This window comes from Desmodus rotundus, chromosome 12 (assembly GCF_022682495.2).
Source record: "Desmodus rotundus isolate HL8 chromosome 12, HLdesRot8A.1, whole genome shotgun sequence".
Taxonomy (NCBI): Eukaryota; Metazoa; Chordata; class Mammalia; order Chiroptera; family Phyllostomidae; genus Desmodus; species Desmodus rotundus.
In genome coordinates, this window is record NC_071398.1 from 95,438,739 (window position 1) to 95,453,735 (window position 14,997).

Genomic DNA, 14,997 nt, shown 5'->3' on the forward strand with positions numbered 1-14,997 from the left:
AAACCTGAATATATCCAAATAGAATTACATCAGGTTTCTTGGACACTGGTCCAAGAGTTGGCAGTGCCACCATTACTTCTTAAGAATACCGATCCATTTGGTTTACTACTGTTTCTACAGAGTAAGCAGCTGCTTTTTCAAATAATCAATAGGAGTTTTACCACCAGGGGGCAGCATATAAATAAATGCTACAAGCTTTCTTTTTTTTTTTTTAAACAAACCTCTCAAAATCTAGAATCAGTTACCCAACTTGTGTTCCCCAGAGCCAAGTCCTAGCCCACCCATGCTGCTTCCTGTTCAAGAGAGCAATGGACGAGACTACGGGCTGTGCACTGGAGCTTCACGTCAGTTCCAACACAGCTGGGACGAAGGCCGCTGGGGGTCCCCGAGGCCCTCCAACCAAGAAAGCTCGGGGCCTCCTGTGACAGTGCTGAAAGCCACTATCTGCCTCTGACAGGCCGTAAGACTTATGGGGACACGGCCTTTCAGCTGCAGGGAAGAGGATCACACCTGGTCCAGAAAGACACTCTTTTGCATAATTCCTAAGTTCTCTAGAACAAAGGGGTGGGTGGGGATCTTCCTACCAGGTGCTCACTTAAGCCTGAGAAGGGGAAAAATTCTATCACAGAACTATGCCACTCCTTACCTTCACCACTTCCAGCTCCTCCTTGCTGGCTGCTTGCTGCTTCTCCAGTCTGGTGCTTAACTGGGAACAGATCTAAAGGAAAGAAAAATAAGTTTCCATACTGGACAACAGAACAACTTTCACAAGTGTGTACATCACTTTATCAACTCCTGTATTATCACACCTGTGATGCTGGAGAAATCATGCAAATGAACAGCACTGTGAAGGCCAGTCACTTCTGCAGTGAGCGGCAGAGAGCCTGGGAGCGCCCCCTGTGCAAAGCACCTGTCGTAAATGGTAGAAGGAAGATCTGATTTCTTTCCATCACAGCCTTTGTGACTGGTTCCAGGGAATTCCCATCCTCGCTTCTGGAATTGCTCTATAGGATCTTTGCCGAGTACCCACTTTACTCGAGACACTCTCTATGCGGGAGCCTGGGGGAAAGCTCCAAACCAGCCGTGTCTCCTGACTGCAGCCACAGAGCAGGGCCTCTGTGCTCAGTCACAGAAACCTCCGTAAGTGGCAGAGTGAATACAACTTAAAAAAAAAAAGGTTAAAGGACCAGAAAATAATAAAGACTAAAACTCATCAAGTGGTTTGGCAACTTAGCACAAAGGTAAAGCCTGGGAGTCCAGTTCTCGTACTTTCCAGCACCTTGTCCTTGGGCAAAATCACTGATCAGTCTCTCCTTTGGTTTCCTCCTGACCAGAGAGTGTTGTGCTGCGAAAATTAGTAGAAAAAATGTGTGCAAAGGGTTTAATGTAGCACCTGGCAGATAATCGCTCATCAAATAAAATCTCATTATTACTAGTTCTGAAATAAGTACTAACGAGTACTAGAACAGGTAGAAATAAGTGCTTTTGAAGCAAAAAAAAAGTTTAAAAAATACTAGAAGTTCAATTCTTACTGAACTTGAGTAAAATCTCAATCTTTTATTTGTGAAAAATGAAATTAAAAGTTTAGGGGCTGTGAAACTTTCACGTGCAATTTGGAATGAAACATAAAAGGTCTACTCCCTGTATTATCCAAACAGACATTGAAAAGAAATCGCAGTTTACTCAAAAACAGTTCTAGAAACCAGGGCCTGCTTGTGCAGTTCACTCTCATTTCTCCAGATCTACGCCTGAAAGCAATAAATAGGCCTGCATTAGCCAATATTTTTTTAAAAAGTGATCTCCTAGTAATTTTGGCAAACCACATACCCTTTTAAATAAACCCAAATGTTCTGGAATGTGGCCAATAGAAGCCAATTCCAACGATAAGATGCATTTAGATCATGTTTGAGGTCCTAATTATCTTCCAACAGATGGGTCTGTTGCCTTTCACATCACTGGAAGCGCCTGCCAGATAATATTCAAGAGCAGTCCCGAAGGTTGCTATTTGCAGAGCACAGCATATGGCAGCCACTCATGGCCTAACGTGGTGACAAAAAATGCATCTGCAGTGATGGCAAGTTCCACAGCACACGGCCTTGAATGTCCCTTGTGCATCCCCTCTCCTCCTTACCCAAATTCAAAATCTCAGGATCACTTTCAATGTTTTCCCTTGTTCTAGCAAAAAAAGTGGCCGTCTTCTGCGCTGCCCTCTTCTTCTCTGTTTCATCACTGCCGATTTTGGTCAGGGTCCCCTTTAGCTCACCTGGACTCTGCGCTTTGTCTCTCACTGGTCTGTGCTTTTGCCTGTGGGTCCCCTCCTGGTCCCACATTTCTCACTGGGACACAGCAGTGCCAACCACAGGTCCCAAATTATGCCACTTTCCTGCTCAAACGTTCCTACTGCAAACAACTGAATCCAAACTCCTCAGCTGTCCCTGACGACCCTCCTTGAACTGCGCCCCAACTCACCTGTGCTCCTGTTGCGGCTTGGGGCGTCTGCCAAACTGAACTCTTTCCGTCCGCTACTCCACTCCTGTGTGCATGCTGGTTCCCTTTCCCGTGCCTGCCCTCTCCTCCCCTCCCCGCTCACCTGGCCCTGGAACTTTCCCCGTGCCTGCCCTCTCCTCCCCCTCCCCGCTCACCTGGCCCTGGAAGCACAGCTCAAATCGCCCCTCCTCCAGGAAGGGTTTCCCCATTTCCCTGCACAGCAAGTTCCCTTTCCTCTTCTGCACACACAGGAGTTGTCTCCCTTTCAAGGCCACATGGCCGTGCAGGAAGACGGGTGCCCACATGCTATACTATGACAGCAAAGGACACACTGATCCCCTAGCCACCGCCATTCAACCCAATCACTAAACTTTAGTCCTTGGTAAAGAGGCAAATGTTACTAGTGTGCTCTACAGCAGGGGTGTCGGACTCAGCGTCACCGGGGGCCACATCGACCTTGCTGTTGCCTTCAAAGGGCCGAATGTAATTTTATGACTGTGTAAATGGAACTACTCCTTAACTGTTAAGGGAGAGCTCAGTGCTAGTGCTGGTGCCGGGCCGGATAAAACAAGGTGGAAGGCCAGATTTGGCCTGCGGGCCTTGTGTTTGCCACCTGCGCTCTACAGGAAGTAGCTTCTGAGCAGGGCGGTGACAGGGTCCCCACGGTAATAATGACGTTTCTTTCCCTCTACCTCTAGCACACACGTCAGACAAACAATAGATTGCTTTGCTCGGATAAACCTCCCACATTATCCTCAAGCCCGGCTGACCACTGCCAGCTTCAGAGGGGAGCACCCGCCACCACATCCAGTCACTGCAGAGTGGCCGCTGCTCCGGAAACTCCGAAAACAAAGTATATTTCCCCAAAGAACAACCGCAACCATCAGGCTTCCGGTGACAAGAAGCACCATGGGGGCGCGGTACCTGTTTGTACTCGGCGATGATAGCCGTGGTCTTCTTTATTTCGTACTCAGCCTTCTCCAGCTGTTTCCGGAAGACCTCTTTTAGCTGGAAAGAGTGAGGACGAGAACCGTCAAGACTTGTCAAAATCGCAGTAATTTCCACCAACACCCAGACCCGGGTCTGCCTGAATCACGGCCAGTGACGAGGTAAACACTGAAACTATAGACGTTTCCCCACTGAAGCAGCATCTTGATCACCTGAAAAACCTGACCATCTCAAGAGATACAGAAATCTGCCCTCCCTGTAGCGTGTAAGGCACAGTTGCAATCCGACGGTAAAACTGCCTATGCGTACTACTTTTTACAACCGTCGCCGATTCAGTGCCGACCCAGAAGCCGCCTCTACCCCTGCGAGGGTCCACAATGAAGCATCGCTGCAGGTACCCTGGACGCTATACAATCGGTTGCTGAAGAAACGCACTAGGCCTTCCTATTCAGTCCCTGACGGTCACCACTGTCACCGCTGTGAAGGCAGGAACCAGAGGCTTTGGGACTGGAGTCAGAGAAAGATGGTGAAGGACAAGAGCCCCTGAGGACAGGAGATTCACAGACTAAAGAGACAGTGACCTTAGAGGAGCTAAGGTGACACGTACAGCAGGTCCTTGTTAACAGTCACAGAAATTCTGCAAGATGAATGCTAACTGAAAACCCATCGCTTTCCTAGTCCGGTAGCTCCAGAACTCTGGGCGCAGGGGAAGGCGATACGACGAGAAAGCTCAGGTGCTGCCAGGCAAAGGGGAAAGCATCCAGTTCTTCCAAGTCGTCGACCAAACATACAAAAACTTTAGTTACACCCATTCATAATTTGGGATGCTGCAATGCAGAATTCATCTGTTTATTTGGATTATGTGCTTAAAGATTAATCTCTACTTGCAAACTCCCTAATTAGTGCACTTTATAATCGGGCTCATCTCATTAGAAGGTTTCTGAATTCCTTCATATTTGCTGCATTCTCAGATTCTAAAAGCAGTTTGTAGGTTATTAGGTTACTTGGATTCACACTTAGCTGTTAGGTCAGTCTCTGCCCTCCACCTCACACAATTTAAGGCATAAACCACAGCCTTCCAGTCCTATGACAGGGCCCCCGACCTCAGGGTGGACTCGGAGAGCTGCGAGGCTTTGACACTTAATTCTCTGAGCCGTTTCCTGCTCCAACAAACCTCACACCGGTACCACAATGGTGTAAAAAGGACACACACACACACACAGGGAAGAAGCATGGCTTAAATTCAGTTGCCACCAGCTTCATCCTTTACCGACAGTGCTGAAGTGAGCCCCGAAGAGGCAGGAGGTTAAAAAAAAAAACAATACCCATGAAAAGGCTTACATCCAACTGGATAATCAGCCACTGAAAAATTTTGAGTATGTCAAAAATAAAAAATAAAACAACTTGGTCCACAGTAAATGGCAAAACTCACTCTATCATTTCAACAACAACAACAACAAAAATGAGGGAGCACTTTGTACAAACCTTCAAAGGTGTTAATGATACATCCCTTCATTAGGAACCTCACTGGAACTTTCTCTGCTTGGATGCAGGTCTTGGAAGGGCTCTGTGTTCTATTTTACTAGTAACTTTGCCATCTCAGAATGAAACCCCTTAGAATGCATGTGCTAAGCAGCCTGGCTGGCACGGACAGAGATGGACAACACCGGGAAGCAACCGCTCTTCCGGGGGAACCCCTTCAGTGGAGGCACCTTCTAGCCGAACAGCCTCCTAACTCACAGAAGACAGGAGGGCGCTACTTCCAAGGCTGGGTCCCAAAGGGCTCCCTTATGCCCCAGGGAGCGAGAGCGAGGTGTGAGAGCGAGGTGCGCCAGCTCCGCAGGAGCGCTGGAGCCTCTTCTTCGGGCTGGCCGGGGTCAGAAAGTGAAGCATGGAGGGTGGAGGCGACGCCCAGCAGAGCGCCCTATGGGCTTTCAGCTCAACAACCCTCACGTTACTTCAGAGGAGTCAATTATCTTGGCGATATGACATGAATTTGCAGATTTGTCAAAGCTCTTGGATCATAATCCCAAGTTACTAAACTTAGAGAAAATTTAACACACATGCTAGACAGCGCAGTCAAGGCAGATTCCCGGCAGCTCCTGGAGGGGAGAAAGGCCGCCTCCTGCTCTAACGCCTGCAGAAGAAATGTCCACACTCGATGCTACTCGCGGGGGCTGCTTCCATGTCGCCCTGACTTAGAATGAAAGGAGGTCTGGTTTGCACTACCGACCAGCTCCACGCCTGCGTCAGACACCTGTGTCGAGGAAAGCCCACCCGCACCTGTTACCTGGGCAGTCTCCTCCTCCTGCTTCCTCTTCTCCTCCTCGGTCTCCACCAGCCTCTGTTTGGTCAAGAGGAGCTCCTTATTCAACACGTCTGCCTTGTCTTCTGCCTGCAAGTCAGAGCACGTCACAGTCACGGAGACGTGGAGAGAGCGTGTGTGTCCTTCCCCACTCTGGTGCATCCCGCTCCCACGTTACCGTGAGCCAGTGTTCTTCCCCTCTGGCCAACCCCGTGACGGCTGCCCTCACCAAATGCCAACCACGCCCCAGGCCCTGCCAACCACACTCCAGGCCCTGGGCACGTGCTACCTCTAATCCTCCCATAGCAGTGACCTCTCAGACGACAGTGGGTGGCAGAGATCTGACCATGTGACTGGGGCGCACGCTGGGTGCAGAGCCCGGGCCCAAGTGTAGACTGGAATGGCAGCAGAGTCCCTGCTTGCTCTGAATGCTCCTCGCACAGTTTCAGATGCCACTCGGCACTCACTCTGAGACTGTGGACACGGGAGAGGCAGGGGTGGGACTCAGGGGAAGCCCTAAGGGTGGCACCTGGAGGTGGGCGCAGGGCAGGCAGCAGAGAGCGAGGCCAAGCCATGGACCGCAGTCAGGCAAGCACATTTGAAGCCCACACGGGCACTTACACAGGAGTGAGTGCAGTAGTGAGAGAGTGAGACCAAAGCCCACGAGAGGACGTCCATGAGGAGAAGTAGGGACCAGCACTGCAGACAGAAAGGACTAGAATGGCCAAGGAGAGCTCAGTAAAGTGCTCTGGTCCCGACTTAGACACAGAGCCCGACTGCACTGAGGAAGCGCTGTGTGTGTGTTTAACTCATGAACGCATGTCTGTGTCACCTGTTAGGTCTCAGCTTCCAGCGAGCGCGCAGCGCAGCCTGGCCGCGCCCCACCCCACTCACCCCATCTGAACTCGCTCCTGTTTAAGCCCGTTGCATCTCCCTCAACAGCACTTAGCACACCTGCACTGACAGGTTACACGTGGGACTGCCTCATCCGGCCCACGAGACTTGGAGCTCTGGGAGGCAGCAGCTCTATCACAGCCCCACCAGCCAGCCCAGCACCGGGCACCGAGTAGGTCCTCTATTGGCATTTGGCGAACGGATGGATGCGGCTCTGAAAGTCGCCACAGAAGCAGCCCATGCGGAGTGGAGGTGGCGGAGAGCCACAGGACCAGTTCAGCAGAGGAAACCACAGACACGGGGGAGGGCAGCTATCTGAAGAAGCTTCTGAAGAAGCAAAATGTTATCCAAGTCACAGCGAACACGGGCCAGGTGGCCTCCTGTCTGTTTCACTGTATCTCCCGCACGTCCAGATGGCCTGGCCAGCACAGTCTGCTGGGCACCGGCGGGGGAACCTGCATCCAGCCTCTCTGTTCCCACTGTCTGGTGCTCCTCATGCCCTGTGTCCTGGAGCTGTCAGGTGAACAAGTCCCTTTTCAAGACACTGATGCATCGGATTTGGGAGGGGGGAGTGCACACAGCAAAAGAACATCTAAAAATCAGAGACAGACCTCAAAAAAGGCACTTTTGGGAAATGTCTGTAATGAAAGGAAAAGAAAGCTACCTCCCTGAGAAAATTTTTAATAAACGACTAAATATTTATCAGGAGAGGACCTACTATTTTTATTTCACGTTTCTGCTGCACGTTCTTCACTAGGTCAAGGTAAGGCGAGCTCACTCTATTCCTGTCGCTACCAGGCGTGACATCTGCATAAAGTTCTGCGGGCCCCATATGGAACGAGTCCCGCCCAGAGTTTTCCAGGAGGTTTCTCTGCTATGTTAGGCTCCCACGTGAATGCGACAGAAACGACACTGCAATCTGTTAGGTGATCATGAATCAACCGATAACCTGAGCAAAAGGCATCAGCATGAGCACCTTTCAGTAATGGTTTCTCAAAGAACTAGCCAGTTGCTCGATCTAAAACAAAGCAAATGGATCTACAGTTCGTACACATCGCTTCTGGCCTAACACGAAACTTGCTGTGGTTAGAAGGGACCTAGGCAGGTCCCTGGTGGGAAAGCACTTCTGTGTCTCCTGTTGGTTTCTGGGGAGAGGGGAAGGACAGGAAGGGCCAGAGAGCAGGGAGCAGCAGAAACTGACCTGGAGAATTTGTATCTTTTTATGTTTCTAATCGCCTGGAGGCCCTTTCTCAGCATCGGAGGGAGGGTGAGTTCTCCAAAGAGAAGTCTGTGTCAGAGGAAAATGAACAGCCTATGGTGCCCAGGAAGCCTGAAGCCGATGATGCTAACGTGACAGGGGTAGGGAGTCATTTATTTTGAAAAAAGTACCTAATTAGTGTTTGTTTGCTTTGAATATTATTTCAAATACAATCTGCTTTCGTGTTGGTTTAATGTTGGCCAGGTTTGCTGCTTTAATGAAGAGATTTGAGTTTGATAAGCTGGGACACGGAAGTACCAGGCCAACTGAGTGGGTGAAGCAGACAAAGCCGGTCTGCACGCTCCCAGGCCAGGGCCCCTCCTTGGGGCTGCAGGGCAGGTCACCTGAACAGCCCTGAGCAAAACGGCACCCGTCAGGAGGAGATACGCATGAAAACGCAATGTTTATTCTTTCATTCAGATAAAAAGCTTCAGAAGCAGGGGCCAGGTCTTAAACAAAAAAAGAGAAAGATTCTCTGGCCAGGTGGCTCAGCTGGTGGAGGATCGTCCTGTGCACCAAAAGCTTGTGGGTCTGATCCCCGGTCTGGGTGCGTAAGGAGGTAACCAACTGATGTTTCTCTCTCTCTTTCTCTCTCTAAAATCAACAAACATGTCCTTGGTTGAGGATAAGAAAAGAGTGAGAGAGAAATAGAAAGAAAGGTGTGAAGGGAGGAAATAGAGTGAGGACTAAAGGAAGGAGTGATTTTTCCTCAGAGACTGAGCTTAGTGTCTACGTGAGGCTCCTGGGCTCTCAACAATCCATTGTTTCGGGAGCCCCCACGGGGTAGTCATTCCTGATGGACCCACAAAATGGACTTTCTTAGAAAACATTTTTTTAGAGATTTTATTTATTTATTTTATATTTTTAGAGTGAAGGAAGGGCGAAAGAGAGAAACATGGGTGTGCAAGAGATACATCGATCGGCTGCCTCTCGCACGCCCCCCACTGGGGACCTGGCCTGCAATCCAGGCATGTTCCCTGACTGGGAATTGGACTGGTGACTCTCTTGTTCGCAGGCTGGCACTCCATCCACTGAGCCACACCTGCCAGGGCTGGAAAACCTTTAAATAATATATTTTTGTGATTATTTTTATGTTTAAATAGTATATTTTTATATTTAAAAAATTTTAAGTTTTGAATATTTTTTTTCTGATTATTAAAAAGTTATAATGTATATTGTTGCTTAACCAAGAGTGGTTAAACAATTTAAGGTCTTCTTATAAAAGATCAGTCACTGAAAAAATAAAGGCATAAAGATGAATATAAAAACTAGATTTGCTCTTATCACCCAGAGAAGTCTAGTGGTACTGTGTTTCCTTGCTGGCTTCTTCCCTGTCTGGGTACACTCCAGCCTCCGTTCCTTACAGGGTGGCCCCATGCCACCCACGTCCCTTGCGATTTAGATGCAAACATTATACACAAATTAATTTGCTGTTGTTTAGAAAATTCTGTCATTGCCTTCCTATCATCTTTAAAAGCTATTCCAAGAAAGGCACTTGACCAGTGTACTTTCGTTCTCCTCTTCTATTGGACACACACACTGTTTGTTTCTTATTCTCATGAGTAACACCGCCGTCGATGACCTTGTGTGTATCTTTTTGACCAAATCTCTCTCGCACAGGACTGCTAAGTCAGAGTGTGTGTGTGTGCGTGCCAGTTTCCTCATTTATGAAACGGAGGACTAAAATAATTAAGTCATTAAGGAAGATTAAATAAGATAATGTTCATAAATCGCTAACTTTATTGTTTGGTGCATAGTAGGTATTCAGCCAGTATTTAATTTCATTATTTTTAAACCTTTTAAAGGCTTAACGAATGCATTACGGTAATGCACACAACTTTGAATTTACAGCTCCACTTTCTTTCATGGCACCCCCACTGAGTCCAACTGCTTAAAACGTTTTTCCTTTAGCTGGTCATCTTAAGAAAACTAGTAACAGATAAGATTCCAAGGGACAGAATGAGCTGTGAGCGGAGGCCATCTGAAAAGCGGACAGGGAGCCAAGAATTCCGCTGCAGTGCTACCCGGCCACTGGCGTCGGATTAACACAGAACTGGGACAGCTGTGGTCAGGCAGGGTGTGACCCCGGTCGACCGAGACACCTCTTCCTTCTGTGATTCTGACTCCCTCAGTCACCCATTTTTCCTGCTGACACCTGACAAAGAAGTGGGCTGCACGGGGTTGGGGGTTAAAAGGGCGACTCCCTCTCATCCCTACTGGGCTGCTTTCTCTACCTTCCAAGCCGGCGTCCCGAGCAGCAGGCACAGTCTTTGCTTTATTTGCAAACTCCATGTAGCGCTGACTCCTTCGGCTTCCACCTCTCCCCATGAGTTGGCACTGTGCTCCTTACCAGTGGTCTACTCCCCCACCTTACTGTGCTCAAAACTTGTGAGCACAAAATCAGATGTTTATATGGGGAAAGAAGGTGTGGCAGGGACCATTTTCAAACATTTGTAAAACTCCTTCGATTTTAATTCAATCAGATTTGTATTATTGATGGATTCGTATTTTAAATATTGTCAGTGCATAGTTAGAGCACAATCATGCCTCTCTTTTCACACATTTAATAGTCTCAGTCACAATTTTTCTGACCCTGCACCATTTGTTGGGAATGTTCAGTTTTTCAAAGTCAGAAAATAGAGGGGTAATTTTAAATCTACACAAGACTCCTTCCATGTTGCCAACTGTTTTTGAAATAGTTGTTTCAACTATTCAATAGAAAACAGAAATCCTAAAGCTGAAAGAACAAGGGAAGTTCAACAACTTTCCATCTTCCTAGCAACAGCTACCATTTATTCAACACATACTACTAAGGTCCTTTAACTTATTCTACTCTCGAATCATCTCAGGAGGTTGACTTTTTGATACCGGTAGGCAGGTTACGCACTGCCCAGGTCACACGGGCAGGAAATGGTAATGCCAGGTTCACACACAGGCAGTGTTGGCTCTCAGCTCTAGGATGCCTGCCAACCCAAGAACACACACATCTTAATGTCCATGTGTCCTATGAAACCTCCGCTGTATTGCGGATGAGGATGCTTGTGACTGGTGTTCTCAGGTGGCCACGCTGGCAGCCCCTGGTTTAGGGAAAGCACTGGTACAGGGAAGAGACACCAGAGAAGCGCAGAGGTGTAAAAAAGTATGTCACACGTGCTGTTTGGAAGTGACCCACACCCTCCTCAAAAGCTGGCGTTTCCCACCTGCTCCGATTAGCACAGTCCCCTCCCACCTTTGCCCACCCATTCATCCATGGAGCAGCTGACTCAGGGTCAAGTGCACAGGGAGCCCTGGCAGGGCTGTGGTGAGAGCAACTGGGTCGTTGCCCTTGAGGAGGCTGCCACGGTCTTATTTCTTCCCGGTGAATGACAAGCGTACCTGATCCAAGTCATTCCGCAGGGCGATTTTGCTGGTTACTAGTTCGTGGGCCAGGTCGTCATTCTCTTGTTCCAATCTCATGCTGGCCTCCTGTAATCGCCGGTTCTCCCTCTGCGGAAAAAGAGCAACAGCCAGAGGCGGGCATTAGTGCCTGGTGGAACAGCAGCAGCAGATGGGACTGGTGAGGAACCGCAAGCAGCAACAACAGTGGACTCAAAGGTGTGGAAGGAGAGGGCGCAGTGGCACAGGAAGGCAGGACAGCTGTCTGGGAAACAACGGTGAGTTAAGCGAGCGGTGCAGAGGCGGCACTCTACCCAGTGAAACTTACCCCGGTCATTACACCCCCCAGACAGGACTTCATCGTAAAAAATGTGCCACAAAAACGCAAAAATGTGCAAATGTACCCCAGCCCCGTGAGGTTTCCTTATAGACCTAGAGTGCAGACACAGGCAAGTCTTCCTTTGAAACATGCACTGTAACCCCACCCTGACCTGCAGGGAAACCGCAAGACACAGTGGGGCTGGAATGGGGGATACCGCTAGACACTTCCTCAAACTGTTTTTCCAAGATCGGGGCCAGGATGGATGGGTTCGTGACTTCACTGTCAACTGACATGTTCCTTCTTTGGGTAAAAACATGTTTCCTTTTCTGAACGCCAATGTCTGTGTTGGAGCAACAGTCCTTATGATAGCGTCTCTCTAAATACTTGCTCTGGTGTTTTTTAAATTTCAGATGAAAAGATTCTAGGTAAAACACTTTACTGAGCTGTTTTGCTCCCCCTGAGCTCCCAGGGGAAAATCTGAAACAGAGTTACATGACAAGAACAAGTCTCATCACATCATTCTTGGGAAGCAAGGTCTCCCTGTCACTGGCCACTGTGACCTGCACACACTCCCTGTCACAACGGCAATTGGGTGCCTTCCATTCCAAAGAATCCAAAGTGCTATCTGCCTGTTAGCAGTCCCAGGAGCCTCCAGAGAGCTGACGGGAAGGACTTCGATGGGATGACACCTTCCTGTTTTTCAGACTTACATACACCTCTCGCTGTGTTTTCCGCGAAGCTGGCAAAAACTCACAGCCGTGGTGCACGACCAGAAGACAAAGCTGTGTCCTGGAAGAGGGTGTGTCACAGCATACTCTGTGCGTGTGCATATGTGTGTGTGAGTGTGTGTGTGGTGAAATTTTATCTTCTCTACAGGACAAACTGGGGTGTGTTATATGGAAAGCAGAAAACCTAATTTCGTTCTTTTCGTTTTTCAAAGAAGGCCTAAAACGGATGGTGAGGACAGAGCCGGGGACTTCCGTGGGGGCAGAGGGTCCACACAGGGCCAGCAGAGCAGCGCAGGGGCAAACTTGTACTTGTGCTATAACCAGCCAACAGGACGCATTTCAGTCTTTCCTTCTGCAGAAGGCAGGCTGGGGCAATTGGGGAACATTAAAACATTTTTGGAAAAGGATGTCTAGTGAAGAAGATTTTAAAATCCCAAATCACTTAGATACTTTTAAATAAACTCATGATGGAACTCATAAACTTCCATGTAGTATTAAAATATAAGTGAAAGTATCTAGTAACAGAGCAATGCTATGCTATCTTGTAGAAAAAGAGCTAAAGAACCAGAAAATCCCATTTTTATAACAACATAAATAACAGATATTAACTGTGGGTAGTAGACTATTTTTATTGTTGTCTTGATGATATTTAAAGGTTTCCAAGTTTTCTACAATGAATACATAACATGTGTTTTAAAAGTTTGTTGTTTAAAAAATAAAAAGCAATTTAGAACTTCAATTCCGCTGGAAATGATAAACTGTCCGAACAGTAATTTCCTTAAGTTCCTCTTGTTAGAAGCTCCTACTCTACATGAAACCACACTGGATCTTCCTTGTGACCAAGATACAATGTAACCCCTCAAAGCGCTGCCTCACCAGAAACCCACTTCCCAGTTGTTCCTGAAAGGGCAGCGTGCGTGTTTATAGGGGCAGACTGTACTCATTACATTCCTGCTCTCCCTCCATCTACAGACGTCTCCTCTCACGGAGCATAATGGACAGGGAGGCTAACACAACGAAGCCAGGGCGTCTAGGGCTGAATCTTTCCAGCTTTGTGGAAGTGACCCCAATCGTAGCAGGTGCTGCAGCCTCAGCCTTCCATTCCAATACATCTAACTCTCACCCCTTTTTGTGGAAACAACTTACATGTGTGTCAAAAACTCAGATTTTTTTTTAAAGGTTCAGAAACTTTCCTAATAAATGCCCTCACTGGCAGAACAGGCAGCGGTACCAGCACGATTTCCTCACAACATACTTCACAATGCAGAGAAGACATTCTTATTTCCTGCACCACCTCTTCCAAAGTGACCCTGGAAAGACTACTGCAATGCCTGCGCCCGAGGTCCTGTGTCTGCTGAAACTGCACCTTCGGGACGCCAAGGCACAGCAAGCTACCCTGTTATCCACATCACGTCCCCTTGGCACCAGTGAAAACATGGCAGCTCCCAGTTTCTCAGGTCGCAGGACACATACTTAGAGTCCGGTTAACCTCCAGGTAAAGTCACACGATGCGAGTGGAAAAGGACTTTGTTGACAGTATTTACAAGCACAGGTCACTACTTTCCCTATTGATTAGTGATGGGTCTGATCAGTTATATTGTATAAGAGAGCATGAGCTCAGCTGAAATCCTGCCTGGTAACTTCCCATTCCAAGACTGTCACAGCTGGAACCCTTCCTTACAGACACACAGGTAAGGGGATGGGGGAAAGAGGGAATATTGGGGAGAAAGTATGTGTCTGGGGGTCCCTACAAAGCACCATAGCCGGGGCACACCCGACTTTTGCTTTAGCAGGAAGCTTCAGTTCAGTGTCTGCAAAGCCAGCAGCAGAGTGGGGAGCATGGGCTCCGGCTCTACACTCACAGACGTGGGGCAAAGCAAGCTACGGGGCCAAAAATGCAGTATCATCCTCCAGTGTGGACCCGGGGCCCGGAGGTGGCCTTGGGAGGCCTCTTGGGCCATTCGTGCTGTGGGAGCCGCTCCTGCTGAAATAGGGATTTCTCTGTGCAGAAGAACTTGCCCGCACTCAGCAAGGGTTAAAGAGGGGCCACATAGCCTGGCTGTCTTTTCCAGCCTGTACCGAGGAGTCAAAGCTCTCTTCAAAACTGGCTGACCGGAGAAAAAGTTTGCTTCTCGTTGGGCTTGGGAAGGGCAGTTACCTTGCTTGACTCACTTGGAAATGTCAGTAAGGGCTGCCACCCGAGAGGGCCCTAACCTCAGCCCTGTGCCCCTCCGTCCATCCGGAGATGGTCACACGTTACACGTGAACATGAGCAGGTGCACACACAGCCTGTGAACGGAGCAGGCCAGTGGCCCCAGCCTCTCAGCAAAGACTGCAGGAGACGCTGCCCCCATAGCCCTCCTTCACACTGCCCGGGACACACCCCACCGCAGGCACCCGCACAGAACACAGTGGACAGCTTTATCTCCGTCCCCACCCCACCCTCCCGCACAGGAGGCGTACAGCTGGGGGAGTGTGGTAACTTTTGGGAGGAGGATACTGCATTTTTCAGAGACAGACGCTGCTATCACAGACATAAATAGATTAAAAAAAAAAACAACTTACCTCCTCAAAAGTCCTAGACCAACTACCGTTTTCAATCATAGGTACAAAGACAATTGAAAAAAGAGAAAAGGAGAAGATCCAATGGAACCGCACACCTACTCCTACATTTAGGAAA

The 14,997-nt window shown here is 48.6% G+C and overlaps 1 protein-coding gene across 9 annotated transcripts in view; it reads right to left on the reverse strand.

Annotated features, from left to right (window-relative positions):
• Positions 1-14,997, reverse strand: part of RABGAP1L (RAB GTPase activating protein 1 like) — a 446,160-nt gene that overhangs the window by 9,714 nt on the left and 421,449 nt on the right. For 7 of the 9 annotated variants that reach the window (XM_053916149.2, XM_053916150.2, XM_053916154.2 and 4 more), the window contains 4 exons: positions 11,268-11,378; positions 5,726-5,830; positions 3,412-3,495; positions 647-718 (listed from right to left, as the gene is read on the reverse strand). In XM_053916149.2, coding sequence (XP_053772124.1) covers positions 647-718; positions 3,412-3,495; positions 5,726-5,830; positions 11,268-11,378 — 372 coding nt within the window. Of the gene's footprint in view, positions 1-646; positions 719-3,411; positions 3,496-5,725; positions 5,831-5,855; positions 8,953-11,267; positions 11,379-14,882; positions 14,980-14,997 lie in introns of those variants that run through there. The other 2 variants (XM_045189419.3, XM_071219847.1) reach the window with 2 other exon arrangements.